Raw genomic sequence first — 22,151 nt, 5'->3', positions numbered from 1 at the left:
AACATCCAATATGACGCGTGCGCGTCGGCCACGCGCACGCGTGGGACAAATTTTTTTTTTTCACTCCAACAAACTATCAAATTAATGCCAAACATTATTAAACCAGTAAAACCACAACTTAAACCAAATAATCCTAACTAAAAATAACAATTCAATTTATTACCAACATAAATAAAAGAGAAAATAGTAAGAGTTTACCATGGTGTGGTGTCTCCCACCTAGCACTTTTAGTTAATGTCCTTAAGTTGGACATTTGGTGAGCTCCTTGTCATTGTAGCTTGTGCTTGAACTCATCTTGAAATTTCCACCAACGCTTGGACTTCCAATAAGCTCCAACATTTCCAAGTCAATTCACCAAGCCTTGATGAAGTCCTTCACAAGCTTTGAACTCCCAAAGTTGATCTTCTTGTATGCCGGGATCCCAAATCTTGTTCCTACACCCGTCTTTAAGTGGATCATCATTGTTCCAACCGGACGGCAAGCAATCCGAATTCTCATTAAGGCATCCCAACAACTTCTTAGACCCAATCAATTGAGAACTATACCAACCATTGCACTTAGACCTTGAACATCCAACCATAACGAACCTAGGATTGTGTTGCCAACTACTAACCATCCCCCTTTTATTCTTAAAACCATAAAGAGCTCGAAGTTGTCCATCTGTCTCAAGCAAACCGTATGCAAGCAAGAAATTAAAGCTTAAGGGGAAGAGATTTACCCACTTGAATGAAAGGACGGATGGTGATGGCTTCGGGAGAGGTGTCTCCAATGGCGGCCCTGCCAATGGATGCTTCACTTTCTTGGACTCTTTTTTGATGATCTCAACCTCTTGACAAGCTTCTTCAACATCAACCCCTTCCTCAAGTCCAATGGGGGAGGATTTAATTGTAGATAAAAAACTCATCAATTATTGAATCCATCTCATGATCAACCTCCTCAAAGTCTTCAACCATGATATGCCTTGGAGGTTGTACACCTTCCTCAACATCAAAATCAAACATCGTGGAAGGAGGCTCTATGACTTGAGTTTCCCATAGAAGTTCTGCATCTCCTAAGTCTTCAACTACTTCCTCTTCTTCGATAATTTCAGCTTTCTCCACTTGCTCTAGTACAAAATCGAACTCCTCCTTGATGTCTTCTACCTCTTGACAACTTTCTTCAATTCTCACTTTCTTGTTAACTTCTTCCATCTCTTACTCATTGATCAAGTCATGTGTTGGAGGGTGTGCACATTCCTCCTCAACATTGGTTTCACATCCGATGGAAGAAGCTTCAACAAGATTCTTAATGCCACTTGGTGTAGAGTTGTCTTCAATGATAGAACTTCCCTCTTGCTTCTCTTGAAATATGGATATGTGAATCCAATCCATTAAGTCCCTAAGATGATCATTTCTCTCTTGTTCTATGTCACTAGCATAATTGGGATCATGTTGCCCTTAGATTGATGGATATGGATATTCTTTCATGGAGTGTGGTGGTGGGATAGAGAGATTATTATGTGGATCCACACAGGATATAAGAGCTTGGATGGTAGAGGTGAGACCAATGAGAGTAGAGGTAAGTGTGGTTTGAAGCTCTCTTTGCCCTTGGTGAATAACACTAAAGGGATCATCATCTATGGGAGTTTGGGATAGATAGGAGGGTTCATTTGTTGGGAGAAATGACTCATAATACGAAGGTGGTTCTTCTTGATAAGGATATGGAGATGGTGTATATTGAAGTGGTGGTTCTTGGGATTAATTGTGTTGGAATTAGGGTGGTTCTATGTATGGTTCGTATGATTCATAAGGTGGTTGGTATGGTGAATATGGGTTAGGATCATATGGAAGTGTTTGATTGTAGGGGGCTTGTGAGTATGGTGGTTGAGGGCTATATTAAGGAGGGGGTTCATAGGTATATGATTGTGGTTGTTGATTGTCACGAAGAGGTTCACCATAACCATTGTCTTGGTATACATCTTGAAATGGCTCTTGCTCATGGTATGTTGAAGGGAGGTTGTTGGCAAGAGGGTTGATCAAATCCTTGTGACTCCTCCCATCTTTGATTGTCACATCCTTGATGCAAGCCTTCATTGTAATCTCCACTTCCTACAACAAAATTGCAACCACACTCATAGCCAAAGGGATGAGAATTCATAATGAAAGGAGAAAATAAAAACAAAAACTAATAAGAAATAACAAAAATAAACTCATAAAACTAAAAACAACTAACAAAGAAACGAAAGGCAAATATATTCACAATATTCACAATAACCAATAATAAGGCACACATTTGCAATTCCCCGGCAACGGCGCCAAAAATTTGACGGAGAAAAAATGTCGGTAAAGATTTTCACACAAATATCACGTTGCAAGCATAGTTCTAAACCGACAATTAAACCTCAATCAATATTTAAATTGTTTGTCACTTAAGCAAACCCAATAAAATTAACTGAAGTATTTAAACCTCGGGTCGTCTCTCAAGGAATTGTAGGGAAGTGTTTATTATTGGTTATGATAAAGTAAATTTTTGGATTTTGTGATAAGAGACAAGTAATGTAAATAACAAGGAAATAAAATAACAACTAAGAAAAGTCCTAACAAGGATTAAAAATTGGAATTCCTATCCTCATTATCATCATCAATTGTGATGGTAATTGCCTTTTGCTTTCACTTTGTTAACCTCTAACAATGAAAGAAAGTCAAGTGAGCAAAATCAACTTAAGTTCACAAGTCCTAATCAAAGACTAGATTTAGTGAAACCTAAGCCAATTAGCAATTTTCAATCACCAATCAACAAAGAATTTTGATAACTCAAGAGTCTCTAATTGATCAATCCAAGTAAGAACATAAAAATCTAATTTAAAATTCAACCAAGCATTTTATCAAACACTTGGAATGCATAACATAAAAACATAGAAAACTAACAAGACATAGCAAATCTAAAACTAACCAAAACAAAGAAATAACAATAGCAAAGCAATTGAACAATAAGAAATATGAAACATAAATTGCATTAATGAAAATTGAGAGTAACACATGAACTCATAAACTAAATTAGCAAAATAAAGGGATCAATAAGAGAAGTAAATAACTGAAGTGCTAGAACAAATAAGAGTAGAAGAAAACTAAATTAAAGCAAGTTAAAATTCTGAAATTAAGAAGGAACAAGATTAAGAACCCTAAAACTTAGAGAGAGGAGAGAGCCTCTCTCTCTAGAAAACTACATCTAAAACCTAAAATTGTGTGAATGAAAGTGTGAATGATTGAATCCCCCTTCCAGCTCCACTCTGCAGCACGTGACTCTCGTCACGCGTACGCGTCATCTACGCATACGTGTCTATTGCCTCTTGCACTGGTCACGCTGATCCTGCGACGCGCACGCATGGGTGACGCGTACGCGTCACCTAACTGCAGGGCAACTATAGCAAATTGCATATTATTTTGAAGCCCCGGATGTTAGCTTTCCAACGCAACTGGAACCACCTCATCGGACCTCTGTAGCTCAAGTTAAGATCGATTTAGTACGAAGAGGTCAGAATTAACAGCTTAGCAATTCCTTCAATTTCTTGTGTTCCTTCCACTTTTGGATGCTTTCTTTCCATTCTCTAAGCCATTCCTACCCTATAAACCCTGAAAACACTTAACAAACATATCACAGCATCAAATGGTAATAAGAGAGGATTAAAATTAGCAAATTTAAGGCCAAAGAAGCATATTTTTAATCATAGCACAAAATTAGGAGGGAAAATATAAAACATGCGAATTCTATGAATAAGTGTGAGAATAATTGATAAAATCCACTCAATTCAGTACAAAATAAACCGTAAAATAGCAGTTTATCACTTGTATCATCAGGAAAAGTCACCTTTGGTAGGTATTCGGGATGGCCTAGTTAACAAGATACAGGAAGAGGAGGTTACAAACTTAGAGAGGATGCCTTCGGTTGACGAAATAAAGGAAGCAGTTTGGGATTGCAAGTTGTCTAAGGCCCCTGGCTGTGATGGCTACAATATGAACTTCATAAAGAAGTGTTGGGGAGAAATTGGTCCTGAGTTTACCGCAACTGTCATGGATTTCTTCCAGTCAGCTGAGCTACCAAAAGATTCTAATGTTACGTGGGTAGGTCTGGCTCCAAAGTTTTTGGGAGCAAGGGAGATTAAAGATCTTCGGCTGATTAGCATGGTAGAGTGTGTGTATAAAGTCATTTTGAAGGTAATGCCAGACTTAGTAGGGGAGACTCAGAGTGCATTTGTACACGGGAAGAAGATTCATGATGGGGCTTTGATTGCGTGTAAAACTGTGCAATGGTTGAAGCAAAGAAAGAAGAAATCGGCAATAATCAAACTGGACTTTTAGAAATCTTAAGATAAAGTCAAGTGAAAGTTTGTGGATATTGTACTTCAAAAAATGGGCTTTGGGCAAAGATGGCAAGGGTGGATCAAGGAATGTGTGTGCACGGCGTCTATGTCGCTTTGGATAAATGGCTCGCCTTCTAAATCTTTTAAGATGGAACGGGGTTTACGACAAGGCACTACCAGAAACACGGGAGTTACCAACGGGAAGGTACTCACGAACGATAATCAGTGGCAAAGTTTATGGACCGTGGTATGTAATGGCAACGTATTATGTCTCTGTGGCCAAATTTTACGAAATTTTTTCACGTTCTCGTTTGTCCGTGGCCAATTTGAGATGGATTTTAAGATTTGCTACAGACCCAATTATTACCGTAACAAAAATTAAACGATATTCACTTTTAAGTCTGCGGTTAATTTGGTCATTCCCTCCAACCCATTCAAAACTTTGTTATGCAGTTTATTTTTTTCTTAAATATAAACCGTAATTAAGGTGCAGTTTTTCTCAGGAATCCAGATAATTGCTTTCTTCTCCCTCATTTTCAGTGCTGCCGCTGAGAATAACTAAGGTAGGTTAATTATTTAATTTTAGAGGTGATTCATAATTTACAATTCTGCAAACGGGGTTAATTTTGGCTTCTTGATTAAATAGTGGCTATGTTGTTCATTAACAGTATAAAAATTAGATGGATCATAATTTGCAATTTCAATCTTTCTTTCATTGTTATTATGCACATTTTTTTTGATCAAATATAATTTATTATTTCTTATTTATTTATCATGGTTATGTTTGTATTTATTATCTTTTTACTCTTTATTATTTATTTACGGTGGAGTTTAAATCTGATTCTGTTTGAGATGCATGTTTGATATAATAGTCACTACAATGTTGATCAAATTATTAGAAGATAAATTAATGCTACAATAATAATGCTGAATGTTATATATCTTAAAATTATAAAAAGAGTACAAGAGAGTACTAAAAGAAATTAATTTTATAAATTATTTATTTTTTTTCATGTACATGATGGATTATTATTGTAGCGTTGAAGGTGATGATTGTTATGACTCGTGTCTGTGTTCTTTAAGTATGTAAATCAAAATTGTTTATATTTTGTCTTGAATTCCATATTTAACTCTTGATAAAGAATATAATTTAAATTGGGGTGTGAAGTGAATGGGAACTAATTTTTTGTTAGTATATTCCAGTAATTTTTTAATTTTTGATTTGTTTATATGAATCCGATTAATTGTCCTAATTATAAAAAATATTACTAATTATGCTTTCAAATCTTGATGTATTTGTTGCTAAGTAGGTCACACAAACAACAAAAATTCAACTTGGATTACTATGGAAGAGCGCGATTTGCTTGAATGCTGTGGAAGCATCAAGTTTGCATCGGAGATGGCTTCTGCTTCTCCATTCTCCTCGTTGCAACACGCACTCGATGTGGCCTCCAATATTTGGTGTAACAAGCTTAATGTGCATTCTTGGCTGATAGCACTCAATGCTCACACCAATATCTGTGAAAAGTCGCCCTTCTCACATGCATTCTACACTAATATCCCAATGGATTCTATTACAGAGGTTTTCTGCTTTTAATATTCTATATGTGCTTTATTATCCAATTTAACATAATGTTATAATGGCTATCTCGTAACATTTATTTACTTGTTTCTTGTTCTTGAAAATCATAGAAACAATGTTTGCAAAACGCCAGAAATCGTGAGAGGCTTATAGTTTCACATGCCGGTGGAAGTAAAAGCAATGCTAGAAGAGCAACTCAGATGGTATTATTTTTTTTATTATTACTATGACTATAAAATTAGCAGTTTTAACTAAATTTGAGATTAACTTTAATATTTTATTTATTGTATTAGGAAAAAAAATTGGGAAGGCCTGTATGTCGAAGCGAGGTTATTGTATCAACTTTGCTGAAGAAAGATGGGAGTTATGTAAGCGGGGAAGGACAACAATTAGCTGTGAGTGTCTCAATTATATTTTATATGGCTGTATATTTTTTTATATGCCTTGATTATGTCAATACTTTACTCCAATGCGATGTGCATTTGTTTGTAGGAAAAGATAGCAGAGCATTTGTCTGAAGACCAAGAGCGTGCTGCCGCTGAAGGTATGCATTCAAAGGTCTTGGCTCATCCGGATGATGCAATTGGAAAAGTTTGCGGTCCTGAGAATGGTAAGCGTGTACGTGGCTTTAGTAATGCTGCATATCCCAGTGGTTTTGGCAAGTCAAAGCGCATCTTTGGAGGGGCAATATGCGGAGGTTCTAGCAGTGCATCGCAACAGCATGTTGCAGAATTAGAAAAGCAACTTCAAGAAGCTAAAGGTCAAGTGGCAACTCTCTACAGATTTTTACAACAGAAATACGGTGATGAAGTACCTACCTTATCTGAGTCTGTGCCACACATTGAGTCGGAGTGATGCACCATGTTATGTTTATTTTAGTTTTAATTTATGTCTAGTTTATACTGTTATTAGAGATATTTTTTTTATTGTACAGAATTATGCAACTTGGTTTCTGTTATTTCTTTACTATATCTTTGAACAACGCATATGCTTTAAAATACTGTTATTACTTAGTTTGCTATTTTTTATTTTAATTTTATTATCGTTGTTTTGATTATTTATATTGTTATAACATTATTTTAAGATGTTAGTATATATATAGAAATAAATATATGCAATATTAATTTAAAAAAAATATTCAATTGGTAATTATAATTGAGGGTTTTTTTTTAAATTGAAAGAAAAAATTAGCTACGGATTTATGTGTTGGTAAATATTTCATAATATTGGCCACGGAAAAAAGCGTGGAAAAAAATCCAGTCTCAAATATTATTTTGTGCATGATTTTTTTTTGCCATAGAAAAAACTGTGGCTAAATAACCCAGAAATATTTTGCCACAGAAAAAAGTGTGGCAAAAAAGCCCATCCTATCAGTATTAGCCACGGAAAGACTGTGGCGAAACTATACTTATTGGTTACACTGTTGTCACTTAGCCACGGTTTAGTCTGTGGCCAATAACGTAGAAACCGTGGCTATTTAGATGTCTCCACGGGTCATAAAACCGTGGCTAACCGGTCAAAAACCGTGGCTAATTGAAAAGGCGTCGCCCTTGTTAGCCACGGAAGTGTATTCGTTGTTAACGCTGAGTAGCCACGGATTTTCTTGATTTTAGCCACGGTTTTTTCCGTGGCTAATCACCGGTTTTCTGGTAGTGAGGGGATCCTCTTTCTCCATTTTTTTTTCTTGTTGTTGAGGTCCTTCATAGGATGGTAGGAGAGGTAGTAAGACATTGAAGGATCTCTCCTTTGTTGGTTGGAAAAGACAATATTGAATTGTCTCACTTGCAATTTGCGAACGACACAATACTTTTTTTGCCCCCGGAGGAGGAGACTATTTGCAATTATAAGCGGCTTCTACGGTATTTTGAGATGATGTCTGGCTTGAGTATTAACTTTGATAAATCTAGCTTGATCCCGGTTAATTACGAGCGAGAGTGGGCACAAAGGATGTGTAGCTTATTGAGGTGTAAGGAAGCAACCTTGCTAGTCAAATATCTTGGTATTTCTTTGGGAGCGAATCCGAAATTAGTCAAGACATGGAAACCTATTATAGACAAAGTAGAAGAGAAACTCAATTTGTGGAAAGCCAAAATGTTTAATAAAGCTGGTAAGCTGGTACTCATCAAATCTGTATTTAATTGTTTGTCGGTTTACTACCTTATCTTATATAAGATGCCCAGAGTAGTAGTAGATAAGTTGATATCTTTGCAGATGAGGTTCTTGTGGAGTAATGAGGACGGAAGAGATGGGGTACCTTTGGTGAGGTGGGATATTCTGCAAGCTCTAAAACGCTTCGGTGGTTCGGGCGTGGGCGATGTAGTGCTCTGGAATATAGCATTATTATTCAAGTGGTGGTGGCGGTTTTCAAAGGAGGATTGCCCATTATGGAAGAAAATTGTGTACTCTTACAATGACTTGAATCCAAATGTCCTTCTTTCTTGTCAGCCGGTTCCTAAAATAAAGGGTCCGTGGAGGGACATTTGTCAGTTGCAGATAAGAGAACATCAAGCGAAAGATAAGATGGTCAAAGGGTTATCATTAGAGCTAGGAGATGGTAGAAGAATTTGTTTCTTGGAAGATAATTGGCTACCATGTGGTGTGTTGCAAGATGTATTTCCAAGGCTTTTCTCAGTTTCAGACCAAGTCAGATCTGTAATAGGGGACTGTGGGTTCTGGGATGGGTTGGAGTGGATATGGAACTTTCATAGAAAAAGGGTACTATTCCAATGGGAGTTAGAATTAGTTAACCAACTTCATGAAGTTCTACAATCTGTCAGGTTAACAAGTGAGAGGGAGGACAGAATAGTATAGAAATTTGATAGATCAGGAGTTTATTCTACTAACTCATTTGTGCAGGTTTTGCAGGCTGAGACTCTCCCGGAGGACATTATGAGTTATAGTTTCACTAGATCTATATGGAGAGGACTAGTGCCACCAAGAGTTGAGCTATTCACATGGTTTGTGTTAGTTGGTAGGGTCAATACTAAGGAAAGATTGATTAGATTGGACATTATTGATCACAGGGATATGATTTGTGTTTTATGTAAAAAAGAAATTGAGAATGATTTCCACTTATTTATTGGCTGTGAGTTCACGTGGCAGGTGTGGTGTGCTTGATTATACGCCTATAATAAACTTTGGTCTATTCCAGAAACCATTAAGCAACACTTTGAGAGTTGGACAGGAGCTCATGTAAGAAAAGACGAACGTAACAAGTGGCTAATTGGTTTTTTTGCTATCATTTGGAATATGTGGTAGGAAAGGAAAGCTAGGATTTTTAGGAATCAAGAAACAGGCGTTGCGGAAGTTATTACCAAGTCGATTAGGTGTTACAAAGAGTGGGTTGATTTTGTTCCGTCTAGTTGATGATGGCAATGCCGGAGATAACTATGGTTTCTTTTTATTGTTTGTATTGTAATTCTGGACTTTCTAAATACTCCACTTTACTGTGTTGAACTTTTTGTTTCAAAAAAAAATAACAAAATGAGTCACATGACACTCTTATTAAATTTGAGAGAAAATATTTTTCTCTAAAATTAATAAACTCTCTTCATAAATTCTCTCATATACCTCTCTCTGTTTTTTCTATTTCTCTGTACCCTTCTCACTCTATATATAATTCTGATATATTTATATATTATTATCTAATTTAATAACCAAATGTGTCACATGATATTCTCTTATTCAGATTGAGAAAAAATATTTCCTTCCAAAATTAATAAACTTCCTTCTTAAATTCTCTCATCTATCTCTCTCCCTTTTTCTATTTCTCTCAACTCTTCCCACTCTATATATAATTTGTAATTTATGTTTTATATTAGTAATTTGACAAATCAAAATGTGTTATCAGATATTTTTTATTATAATTAAAATATTTTTTTTTAAATTAACAATTTCCCTCTCTCAATCTTCATCTTTATCTTTCTCTCTCTTTTCTCTCATTCTCTATTTTTTCTATTTTTTTCTACAAAAAATAAAAATAACAAAATAATATATTTCAAATAAAAAATATTATTATTATTATATACATATTTTTTATTTAATTTTAAATTTTTACTGTTTATCTTTTTAATCTATATTTTTATTTTTCTTCTTTCAAATATTTATTAAATATATTTTAGAGAGAATGCTAATGTTATGATTAAAAGTTAAAATCAAGATTTAATTGTTTAAAAAAAATTATTTTTGAGTTAATTTTATAACTATCAATATAATTTTTTTCATGCTAATATCTAATTATATTTTTATATACATAGAGAGAAAAAATATTATTTTTAAATAACAAACATAAAAATTAATTATTTCTATTTGTGCAACAGACTTAATACCTAATCAAAAGTATACAAGTTAAATTGTTTTAAATTTTAGATAACGAAGATTAAAATTAATTATTAGTAATAAATCAAACTCTTTCACATGAAAATAATAACTAAAAATCTTATTATTTGATTTTTTATCTATAGAGATCCTAGTCTTCTTAGCCAACGGGGACTTTTGTCTCCTACGATCTTTTTGTAAAAGTAGTTTGATTCTATAAATCTTTTGTCCTATAATTTATAATATCAAGACAAAACCGACATAATTTTAAAAGATTTATATTCCCGTAATGTAATTATAGATAAAAATACTAGTAATATCGAGTTATAACTCATAATATACAATAAAAATTTGAAATTATAGCGTATTACAGATCACAAAATAAACAAATAAATGAAATTAATTAATAGGGTAGCAACTATAGTTGTGAATTAACTAATTCAACTGAAAAATCACTCGATCGAATTCTAAACCCGACTAGTTTGGCTCTAGGACCGTTCTTGCTTTAGAATCGGCTAAACCTAGCAAAAACTGATGAAAATCGGTCAAATCCAATCTGCTCGAGTCACGCATTATGTGCTCTAGTGTTCCACAGGTCCATAATACTCCAGCACATGTCCAGCGTTCAACATCTGCATATGCATCGTACTCCAGCATGCCGCATGTCCACCAAAGTTCCTCTTGTCAAAAATTTAAAAATTGCACAATGAAATGCTCAAACCAGGTCCTCGAAACTAAAGTGAGCTCATCACCTTGTCACTAGGCTGTGTCGCTCTTTAGTAGTATGTATGCTAATAAATAATTATATAAAAAATGTACATATAAATTATTCTATATTATTTTAATTTAAGATTTATTTATTTTTATGCTAGTTATATTTTTAATTATGTATAATTTTTAATTTAAATATTACAAATAAAAAATATTAAATATTTTTATTAATTACAACATAATTCTTTTTATGTTTATATAATATTATTAAAATTATTTTTTTTAATAAATACATATAAATATGAAAAGAATATACTAAACTTTTATATAATTACTTAATAATAATTAAATTAATTGGTTCAACCAGTTATCCAACGATTGAACCAGTAACTCAGTATTTTGATCGGATTCATCATCTTCTTAAAATCTGATTGTGAATATAGCGCTCTTAGTAACTTCGACCACTACTACTAAGCACTCAAGTTTTGATTTCTCGAGATAGAGCTGGCCAACGATGATGCATTCCATATCTCCTCCACTGTTGGGCAAAAAACAGTAGCATGGAGCAGATCTTTAGTTGTTACACTGCATCTTGGACACATCTCACTAACTTGGGATAATCTTACATGAATCTTTGATCTCACCGTGAATTCTTCATGATTGAATTTTTAGATGAATGTTTTAACTCTATGATGGAATTTTAGGTTCTAGATAATTTCCGAAATTCATTTTTCTCGATGTCGCTCATGCAAATTTTCAATTAGGGAGTGGTAGAATTGAAACACTATGGCATATCCAGATTTGATTGTGTATTCCTTGGATGAGTGTCTGGTCTAGATAATAACGTTATCCTCTTCTTCAATTGTAATATGTAAAATCGGTTAGCAATATTTGGAGTGAAATTCTCATTAAATAATTCACTTGGTTCCAGTCACCTGATTCATTCAATAATTGTCTTATCTAGATGAGTGTCTGGTTCAGGTAATAACGTTATCTAGATAATTTTTCGCTAGTTAATCCTTAATGTATGAGAAAGTCACCCTTTTAGATTTGTGGATTAGTGACGGTAAGTCCAACTACTTATCTTGTGTGCCAACGTTTGGGACCCTTAATAAATCTACCAATTCCATCCTTGTGTCTTGAGAAGTGATTTTGGCTTTTTGCTAAAAAAGACTATTGATTTATTAAAGTTAATCACTTGTCCACTAATATCGTTGTATCTCTGAATCGTATTGAGCAAATTCTCACAACCCTTATGAGAAGCCTTACAAAATAGGATAGAGTCGTCTGTGAATAGCAGATGATTAATAGATGGGCATTTATTATTCAGCCTCAGCCCCTGGTATAGGTTATTCTGTTCTTTTTTAAGGAGTAGATAGGAGAGTTTTTTTGCACAAAACAAGAAAAAGTAAGGAGAGATTGAGTCACTTTAATGGAGTCTTCTACTTGGTTTAAAGAAATCAATCGGTTGTCCTTCCACAATAACAGAACAATAAGTAGTACATACACATTCTTTAACCCATTCTATTCATCTTTCACAAAAATCTATTTTTCTCATCATATACCACACAAAATCCCACTCGACAAGGTCATAGGCCTTACTCATGTCAAGCTTCAAAGTCGTATGAAATCCACCATAACTCTTGTTTTTCAAAAAGTGTATGCATTCATGAGCCACCAGCACGTTATTACTGATAAGCCTTCTTTGGATAAACACACTTTGGTTTTTGCTTATGAGTCGACACATCAGAGGCTGCAATCTATGAACTATTACCTTAGAGATGATCTTATAGAACATTGTGCTTAGGTTGATCAGTCTTATTTTTCTCATGGTCAAAGCATTTTAAGTCTTTGGAATTAGACATATCTGAGTGTGGTTGAAACTTTTTAACATTTTACTTCCTCCAAAGAAACTCTTGACCGCTTTACAAACATCAATCTTCCGCGTCTTGCAATAAAACTGATAGAACTTTGTAGTGAATCCAACATCCCCAGAAGCATCTTCAAGGTTGATGGAGAACACTGCTCTTTTAATTTCTTCTTCACTGATCGAACATGTGAGGCTTTGGTTATTCGCTGAAGTCACCTTCTGACCAAAATCTGCCAAGAGATGAGATGGATTTTGAGGAATTTTTGTTTTGAAAAGCTCCTTAAAATATCTCTGAGCTCTAACTCCAATTGTTCCCAGGGTAGTACATCAATTACCTTCTTCATCCTCCAACATCTACAACTTATTCCTCCTATTCTTGTCTTTATTTTTTGAGTGAAAAATTTAGTATTTTGGTCCCCTCCCAATTCAACCACTTGACTCTAGATTTTTCTCTCTAAAAACGTTCTTTCATGTTATAGGCATTGTTCAATTCTTCCTCTTTTTGCAGAATTTCCTCTTTTTCAACATTTTTTGGGTTTCCTTTTGCTACTACCAATTTAATTTCTAGTGTTTCAATCATTCTCTTCGAATTGCTGCCCCTAAAACTTGTCATTTCACCATTTCAGTTATGCATCATTTTAATTTTTAAAACAATTGAAGTATTGGATAGCTTGAATGTTCAGATACTATGCTTCCTTGACAATTATATTTATCTGCTCCTCCCTACACCACCTCTCTTGAAACCTGAACTATCTCTTAGTTTTGAAAGATTTAGGGTTCGGTTGAAGTAGTAGGGTCTGTGGCCTGAGTCATTATCCTCTAAGTGAGTAACGGTAGCCATAGGGTATTCCTCTCTAAGTCTAATCGAAATGAGTGCTCTCTCTCTCTCTCTCTCTCTTCCAGCATGTAAATCTGTCTATACCAATCTACGTTGATTAATAAAGTCTCAGAACTTCTGCATAGATTGAGGGGACTTCTCCCTTACTCGCTTCTTTTTCATGACCAGTCATTATAGCATTCATATTCCCAATAACCAGATATCTATTCCCAACTCCCCTTATTACCTCCAATATCCTTACATATTGATTATCTCTAATCTAATCGTAGTTATTTAAGTGCATATTTATTATATCCCATTTAATTTGTTTTTTATATTTTTGAACATCAAAGTATATGAAAAAATCATCACAGCTTTTAATTTCTACTTTAACATCCTCCTTCTATGTTAAAGTTAGTCCACTACTTGTGCCATTGGAGTTGAATCAAAACACCATCAGATAACTACATTTTTTCATCTAAGTCTCCACAAACGAGTGTTGATTCTTGGTTTTGCATAAAAACAACAATTCAAGAGAATGTGAATTCTTAATTTCTTTAATATTGTGAACTGTCAAATTTTTTTTTAATTTCAATAGTTCTACATCATCATCTTTATGATCACTAGGGTATCATATTTAGACCGACACCCTCTAGCTTTTCAACACATCTATTCTTCTATTTTTTACTCCCATACTCTCCCTTCTTCCTCCAAAACATCTGTTCCACGCTTATTTCTTGTTATTTTGTTGTATAAATTAATTTTAACTCTTTTTCTAACTAAATATTTAAGCTTCTATTTTTTAGTATTTTACCTCCGGTTTGCTGCTCATGTGAAAGAATCCAAAGTCACCTAGCTTGATTTTCTTTTCTGCATTTTTCAGTAGCATTGTGATAATTTTTTAGTGATAATAATTTAATGGTCATTATATATCTTATTTAATTTATATTTTGTGACAATTATATATTTGTCATTGTTATTATATCTTATAATTGTAATTATATACTTTTTGTAGCTATTAAAAAGATTTTTGTCGATAATTATATAATTGCCGCTAAAACATTTTAAGGATAAAGTATAAAATAACTAATGTCCAATTGAACAAAACAAATTAACAATAAAAACTAAAATAGACAACATTTTAAATTTTATTAGATAAAAAATTAGGAACCAAAAACAAACGATAATTGTTTATAGCGAGTAAACACTTATTTAAGCCAGTTGTTTTAATAATTTTGGATCTTAATTATTTACTTTTATATATATATAAAGATTTTTTAGAATGAAAAGATTTGTAAAGTGAAAAAATAAATATTTAATGAATTAAAATAATATGACTCCCTGATAGAAATTATAAATTTAATAGCGACTAACTTTTTACTTTATTATTTTACTAATTTTTTATTTAAAAAAATCCAAATTGTATCTTATAATACGGAGATATAGTTATTTTATTTTATGAATTTATGTAGACCGAAATTAAAATTAAATTAGGCGAGTTCCAAGTATGGAAAGCCTTATCTACTCATTGTCCTCCAAAGGAGGAAGGGCACATCACATGTGATACACTACGACAGAGAGTGAGATAGTACTTAGTAGAACCATTTATCTTGTCTCTCATGTTTTCCTTTATGCTCAGGATAAAAACATAAAACTTTGTTAAATTTTAAAATTGTGGTGCACAACAAATTATTGCTAGACTTGGGTCCTGGCTAAGATATGTATATGATGAACCCACGTGTATGTATAGATTCTAGAGATATATTTGCCTAACATATATTAGTTTAAGCTTATCCTTTTTGTCTTGTGATGAACTTTTATTATATTATTAATATATAATGCTTATGTAACTTTTATGAATTTTAAAGTATATTCTTCCGAAACAATTATTCAGTTTGTGAATCACATTACTTATGAGAGTAGTGAGCCCAGCAAAGTGGGAAATACTGTTGTAAACTTTTCTCTTAATGACCATTTGACCACTCTTGCCGCGGAAACTTAAATCTTTGAAGTGGTGTGTTATACTAAAATTAGATTAGCTAGATTTGTAACATAGATCTTAACTTTTAATTATAATTATTTAAAAAAGCCAAACTGAATTAAAAATTTTAGTGTTACGTTGTATTTATGGAAAAGGTATTAGATGGATTGCACTTTCTAATAATGTTAATGGTACATTTTAAATATTTGATTTAATTTAAATTTCATAGAAATTTAAAAAAATCATAAATATTCTGTGCCAATTCTTATATAACAATATTTTTAATTTATATCTAATAATAGTAAGTGGAACATTTATATCATAATTGTTTATAAAAATATTTTAATAAATTCGATAGAAATAAAATATATAATATATCTAATATCTTTAAAATATTATACGATTAACTTTTTATATATATATAAAAATAATGATAGATAGACAGAATATTACAAGCACAAAACACTCTAATGAGGATAAAGATATTATTAATTTTTGGAATTGATAATTCATTTATATGAATTTTGAATTAGAAAAAAAATTATTTAGTAACTTTTCAACTCCATCATACCAGCAAGAAGCAATAATGCAAGAACCTCTAACAGGGTCAGTCTACTGGTCTCGAACATGGAGTAACACCAATTGAATTCTGATTTGATATAAATCGAACGTACTTTATATCAATAATCTTTAAGTAGTATTTTTTCAAAATAAATAAATAAATAAATCTTATGTAGTTCATATATATAGGGTGTGAGTGCACATGTGTGAAAAGAATTGAGGAGAGAATTGAGCAAGAGGATGCGTCAACTAGAGGTTGTCTCAAAATGATTCTATTGCTTGGAATTTTGGAAAAGAGAAATCGAGAAAAGTGCGTGGTTTAGATTTCGGACCGACTCTTAATCAATTTTTTTGTCTGAACTTACATGCACAGAGCAACGAAGTCCAATTAGAGGAGACCCAGATAAAGCTTCTTGAACTGCAGACAGAGCTGAAAGGCGAGAAGTTGAAGAGGAAGGCGATGGAGGATGACGCAGCAACAGATAAAAAAAAGATGAAGGCAATGGAGAGTGCTCTGATTTATCTGTTTCAATGGCAGGGTGAGGAGCTGCCACCAGACATCGCTTCAGGGATGAGTTTCGTGGAATGATAGAGTGAAAAATAGAATATTAAGATTGGAGATATTTTGCATTGAAACAAACTTTTTATTGAATTAGACTGAGCACCTCTTTGAAAGAGATTTATTTTCTTCGTATTTTGATGGATATATTATTTTGTTTTGCTTATATTTTAATTTTGTTTTTGCTACAAGTTTAGATTCTAATGTTAAAAATATTCACTCTTAAAATAATAAAAAATATAAAAAGAATTAAAAAAATAATTCAATAATATTTTAATTAAATTATCTTACATCTGACGGCAGTTTGTAATCGCTGGTAAAATTGAGCGAAACTATAGTACCCTTTAGCGGCGGTTTAACGTGTGAAAACTTTGACATATCGAGATAAATTGCGGTGGTTTGAAAACCGCCGGTAAATATGAAGCAAACCGTTTCAGTCTCATTTGGTGGCAGTTTTCTATTGGTGTGTCGCGAAATTTTGATTCAGAGGCGGTTATACCAGTGGTTGCTAGAAACCGCCGCCAAACACAATCCCAACACTCATCCATAGCGGTCTGGTTAATCGTCGGCATTTGATTTTGCGACGGTTTAAAACCGCCGCCAATTCCCACTTCCCTTGTAGTGTACATAATCGTTGAATCACATTCATTCTTCTGGATAATCATTCATGCAATCAATATAAAAGACTAAAGGATAGTTATTTTTTATTTATGGTAAAACTACTTTACACTGACAATATATTTAATTAAATTAGCTAAATTATTCTGTTAGTTATTATAATTTTACCAATATTTTAATTAAATTTTTACAGTTTAAAAATTTGTAATTAAAACTTTATATTAGATAAAAGTATAAAACTTTGTGATTAGATTCTTACTAGTTATTATTTAAAAGAAAACACATCTAATTCTTAACTATTTGCTTTTAGATTGTTTCATATATAATTCATCCTACATTAAATACAAAAATAGATATTTTAAAATAATTTATTTTTTAAAAAAACATTACGTACAAAGGACCTATTTGAAAATTTTTATCTAAAATAGAAATTTAAGTAAAAATTTTTAAATTATAAGAACCTAAAAATTTGATGGAAGTATATAAAGAGCAAATAGTAATTAAGTCAGGTAAATTCTGTTTATTTTTTATTAAATTTTATTGAAAATAACTAAATATTTTAAAATATCTAAACTCTATGAAAAGGTTTTAAGTTTTAATTTTTTGTGGTATTTATTTAAATTAACTTAAAATAATCAAACCCGTCTACCAAAATTGTATAGACAACACATGATTATTATTTTATTTCATTATATTATTCATTATTTTCTAGATATAATATACTTAAAAAAAATATGTTTTAGGTATATACAACGTAACATTTTGCTATAGACAAAGACACTATTATTAATGACCATGTAAATATAGTTTACTTGCTCAACAACAACTAACAAATTAAAACAATGTTAAAGTAAACCCTATACTATTTTTTATTCATTAAGAAATAAAGAAACATACCTTTCATTGCGCATGGGCAGGCTCCAAATAAGCTAATAACTTTGAAAACGAAAGCGCAAAGTAGAAGAATAATAAGAAGAAATTAAAGAAAAATTGTATTTTATTTTTGAAAACCTAATACATCTCAAAAGAAGTAGAAGAATTTAGAATTATATCTAGCGTGCGGCGACACGAAGAAGTTGCGTGTGTAACAAACTCGTTAGTAGTGACTAGTGGCATTGATTATCCAACGACGACAATTTTTAAGTCAATTGATGTAATGTAATTTTGGGAGTAAAGTTCAAATATTAATGTGACTTGGCAAGGTGTTAAAGAATGGACAATGGACCACCTTATCTATAATAAAATGTGGATGATGTGCATGCTTACCTAATTCAGTGAAGCAATTCTTTATCGACATTAATTGCAGTGCTCACACTTTAAAAACTAAATGTTATAGCTAGGGATGTTGCTTCTAGCATTGCAAGTATATATAATATTCCTTTTTTTAATGAATTGTGTTGTTTATACCCATATATATAATGCTACTTTAATATCAAGGGATTAAGATTAATCATCTAGCAATTCATTGTTCAATAATAAACTGTTAAATAAAATTTTAATTTGCAATAGATTAATTTTAGATTTGTTAAGTTAAAAGATATTGTAAAAAAAAATAAATGATATTATTAAAGTTAAAATTTTTGAAAAATTCAGAATAAAAGTGCCATGTTAAAATTGGTGAGTTTCAAAAAAAATTGAAGGAAAGAACTTCACAAAACTTAACACAGAAGAGAGTGTGCGCAACTGTCATAACTCTATCACTTTTGTATTCACATTCTGATTGCAAAAATTACCTACAATATTACATTTCTCAGCTATATAGAATAGTTTCTAAACCAAGTTGCACAACTAATTATTTAGTGAGTATTCTAACAAACTAATTTATTAATCACTTACTAACGGAATTTGTCCACATCAGCACTTCTTAACTAACTAGCTTACTACTATCATACGTGACTAATTGGCTCAAGTAACACCCCCTATCAAATCAGAATCGGTAAAATTTACTATTCTAAATTTGCTGCAACATTTTTGAAACATAGTAGGAGCCAATGCCTTAGTTAGCATATCAGCTATTTGGTTATTTATGGTGATTGATAGAAACTTGATCACTTGTTATTTATCCCTTACTACTAGGGGTGGAAATAGGTCAGGCCAGACCAGACTTTGCTCTTAACAGGCCTGACCTGTCATGTAGTTAATTAGCCTGAGTCTGGCCTACAGTCTACTATAGACTCTTTATAAAGTACTAGACCTGACCTATTATTTAGCCTGGCCTGAAGCCTGTTAAAAGGCATGATATTTTTTTTTATAAAAATAAAAATATTATTTAAAAAAATTATTTTTTAATAAAAATATTTATATGTAATATGTCATATTTAATATTTATAAGAATTTTTTATCTTTGAATGTATTTAAAATATGTTTTAACAGGCTCAGGCAAACTTGACAGGCCAATAAGGCTAATTAGTGAACTTGGGTCTGGCCTATTAACATATTAAGGCTTTTAAAAGAGTCTGAGCTTGTGCCTCTTTTATAACAGGCCGACCAGGCCAAGCCAAACACAGGCCATGTTACAGGCCCCTGTCAGGCCGCCTGACATTTTTCCACCCCTACTCACTACATGACAATCTATATCTATGTGCTTAGTTCTCTCATGAAACACCGGATTGGCCGCAATGTGCAATGCCGATTGGTTGCCACAATACACTGCAATCAGTTTGTCCAGCTTCATTAGCAAATCTTCCAGAATATAAGTAATTCACTGTGCTTTCCTAGTAGCCATAGCAAGGGCCCTGGATTCTACTTCACATGATGACACTGCTATTGTATTTTGCTTCTTACTTTTCCATGATACAGTAGATGTTCCTATAAAGAAACAATATCCCAATATAGATCTTTTAATGTCTGAGTATGTACCCTATTCGTTGTCCGAAAAATCAGTAGACTTTAAATCTGTTTGAGATGAGAACATCAACCCCAATGATAGCTCATTCTTGAGATACCTGAGTACCCGTATGGATGCTTCAAAGTTCTTGTCAATAGCATAGTCCGAAAATTGGCTTAGTCTTCCAACTGCATATCCTATATCTGGTCTTGTGTTGGTTAGATATAACAACCTTTCAACTAGTCTTCTATATTCTGACACTGAGCTTAGAAGAGTTCCAGTACTCTTTGTCAGTTAGATGGTATAATCCGTTGGAGTTGACACTGCCTTGGCTTCTATTAACCCATAGTCTTTGAGGAGGTCGATGCAATATTTCCTTTGACAAAGAGCAATCTCCCTCTTACTTTGAACTACCTCTAACTCTAAAAAGAATTGTAAGTCTCCAATGTACTTGATTTTGAGGAGGTCATGTAGGTGATGTTTGATGAAGGTAATTTCACTCAAATAATCTCCAGCCAATATTAAATCATCTACATAGACTAAAATAGCGGTGAATCTACCATTAGATGACTTGGTGAAGAGACTATAATCATGCCTTAATTGAGAATATCCAGCACTAAGTAGAGTGGTACACAACTTGGCGTTTCATTGTCTATTGACTTGCTTTAAGCCATTAAGAGAATGATCTCATTTGCAAACTAAATCTGGTGAAGGTAGAGAGAGTCTTTGTGGTGGGTGCATATACACTTTCTCAGCTAAGTCACCATGCAAAAAAAAGTGTTGACGTCCAATTGATGGAAGAACCAGCCTCTCAATGCAGCAACAAATATGAGAATTCGAAAGGTAGTCATCTTTACCACAGGACTATATGTCTCGAAATAATCTACCCTAGCAGTTTGGGTGAATCCTTGAGCAACCAGCCTGACTTTGTGGCAATCAATCGAACCATCAGACTTCAGTTTTAGCCTAAAGATCCATTTGCACCCCACCGCTTTCTTTCCATTAACAAGTTTAGTAAGAGTCCAAGTTCTATTTCTCTTAGGACAGTTAGTTCAGAATTGATAGCATTCTGCCAACTCGAATCACAAACCATTACAAGAAAAGAAAGCTTTTTGCTACGCTTTTAAAGAGTGGCAAAAATTTGAAAAAAACGTAGTGATAATTTTTTGCCACGCTTTTAAAGGGACCACATCTACAAGGGTGTCGGTTGCTCTATCACCACGCTTTTGGTAACCTATTGCTACACTTTATTTTTTGCCATGCTTTTCAAGATCGCCACACTTTAAAAGCATGGCCATGTGTCAGATATGGCTACGCTTTTAAAGCGTGCCAATAAAGTAAGATACAACTACGCTTTTAAAGTGTGGCTGTTGATGCTTACTATATATTATGGCCACTCTTTTAAAGCTTGCCAATAGAGGGAGATATGGTTGTACTTTTAAAGTGTAGTTATTGATGGCTACTGTACAATATGGTCACTCTTTTAAAGCATGGCTATAAGTTAGTTCAGTAATCTAGTGTTCTTTTTTAATAAATAAACCTTACAAAATTCATAGATAATTTTAAAATATAAACAATGACCAGTAATTTTAAATAAATTAATCCTTTTTTTATAAACATGTCACAAAAAAAAAGTATGTTGATCACATGATATACACTAATAAAATACCAAAAATAATATCGTAATAACTACCCATGAATTCCTAATAAATAAATTACAATTCCATCATGGGTTATATGATCTACTTTCTTTACACTTCATTACAAAATATGAAACTTCATTATTACTGATCATCCATTGTGAGTAAAATTATTTTTACTAATGTTTTGCATAATTTTAAATATGGTTGTGTTAGTACACACCAAAAAATGAGAAGGCATATATTACAGATTAGCAATGATGATAGCTAGTATGACACCAAGTGCAATAGTAGACACATACAGCACATAATTTTACGAATCAAAACAA

General features: G+C 32.8%; 1 protein-coding gene across 1 annotated transcript; it reads left to right on the top strand.

The window, feature by feature from the left end:
- Positions 1-5,684: 5,684 nt before the first annotated feature.
- Positions 5,685-6,776, top strand: LOC127740522 (uncharacterized). Its single transcript, XM_052251541.1, has 4 exons — positions 5,685-5,921; positions 6,032-6,124; positions 6,215-6,316; positions 6,414-6,776. Exons 1-4 carry the CDS (start codon positions 5,685-5,687, stop codon positions 6,774-6,776), a joined length of 795 nt encoding a protein of 264 aa, XP_052107501.1.
- The last annotated feature ends 15,375 nt before the right edge of the window (positions 6,777-22,151 follow it).

Source organism: Arachis duranensis, chromosome 7 (genome assembly GCF_000817695.3).
Source record: "Arachis duranensis cultivar V14167 chromosome 7, aradu.V14167.gnm2.J7QH, whole genome shotgun sequence".
In the NCBI taxonomy this organism is placed as follows: domain Eukaryota; kingdom Viridiplantae; phylum Streptophyta; class Magnoliopsida; order Fabales; family Fabaceae; genus Arachis; species Arachis duranensis.
Note: the sequence above shows the minus strand (reverse complement) of the source record. Positions and strands in the feature narration are given on the sequence as shown.

Bases quoted from the DNA above. Each gene is read 5' to 3' on its own strand.
- LOC127740522 (XM_052251541.1), top strand. From the start codon at position 5,685: ATGGAAGAGCGCGATTTGCTTGAATGCTGTGGAAGCATCAAGTTTGCA. The intron at 6,125-6,214 runs GTATTATTTTTT...TTATTGTATTAG, and splicing joins CTAGAAGAGCAACTCAGATG to GAAAAAAAATTGGGAAGGCC. The intron at 6,317-6,413 runs GTGAGTGTCTCA...ATTTGTTTGTAG, and splicing joins GGGAAGGACAACAATTAGCT to GAAAAGATAGCAGAGCATTT.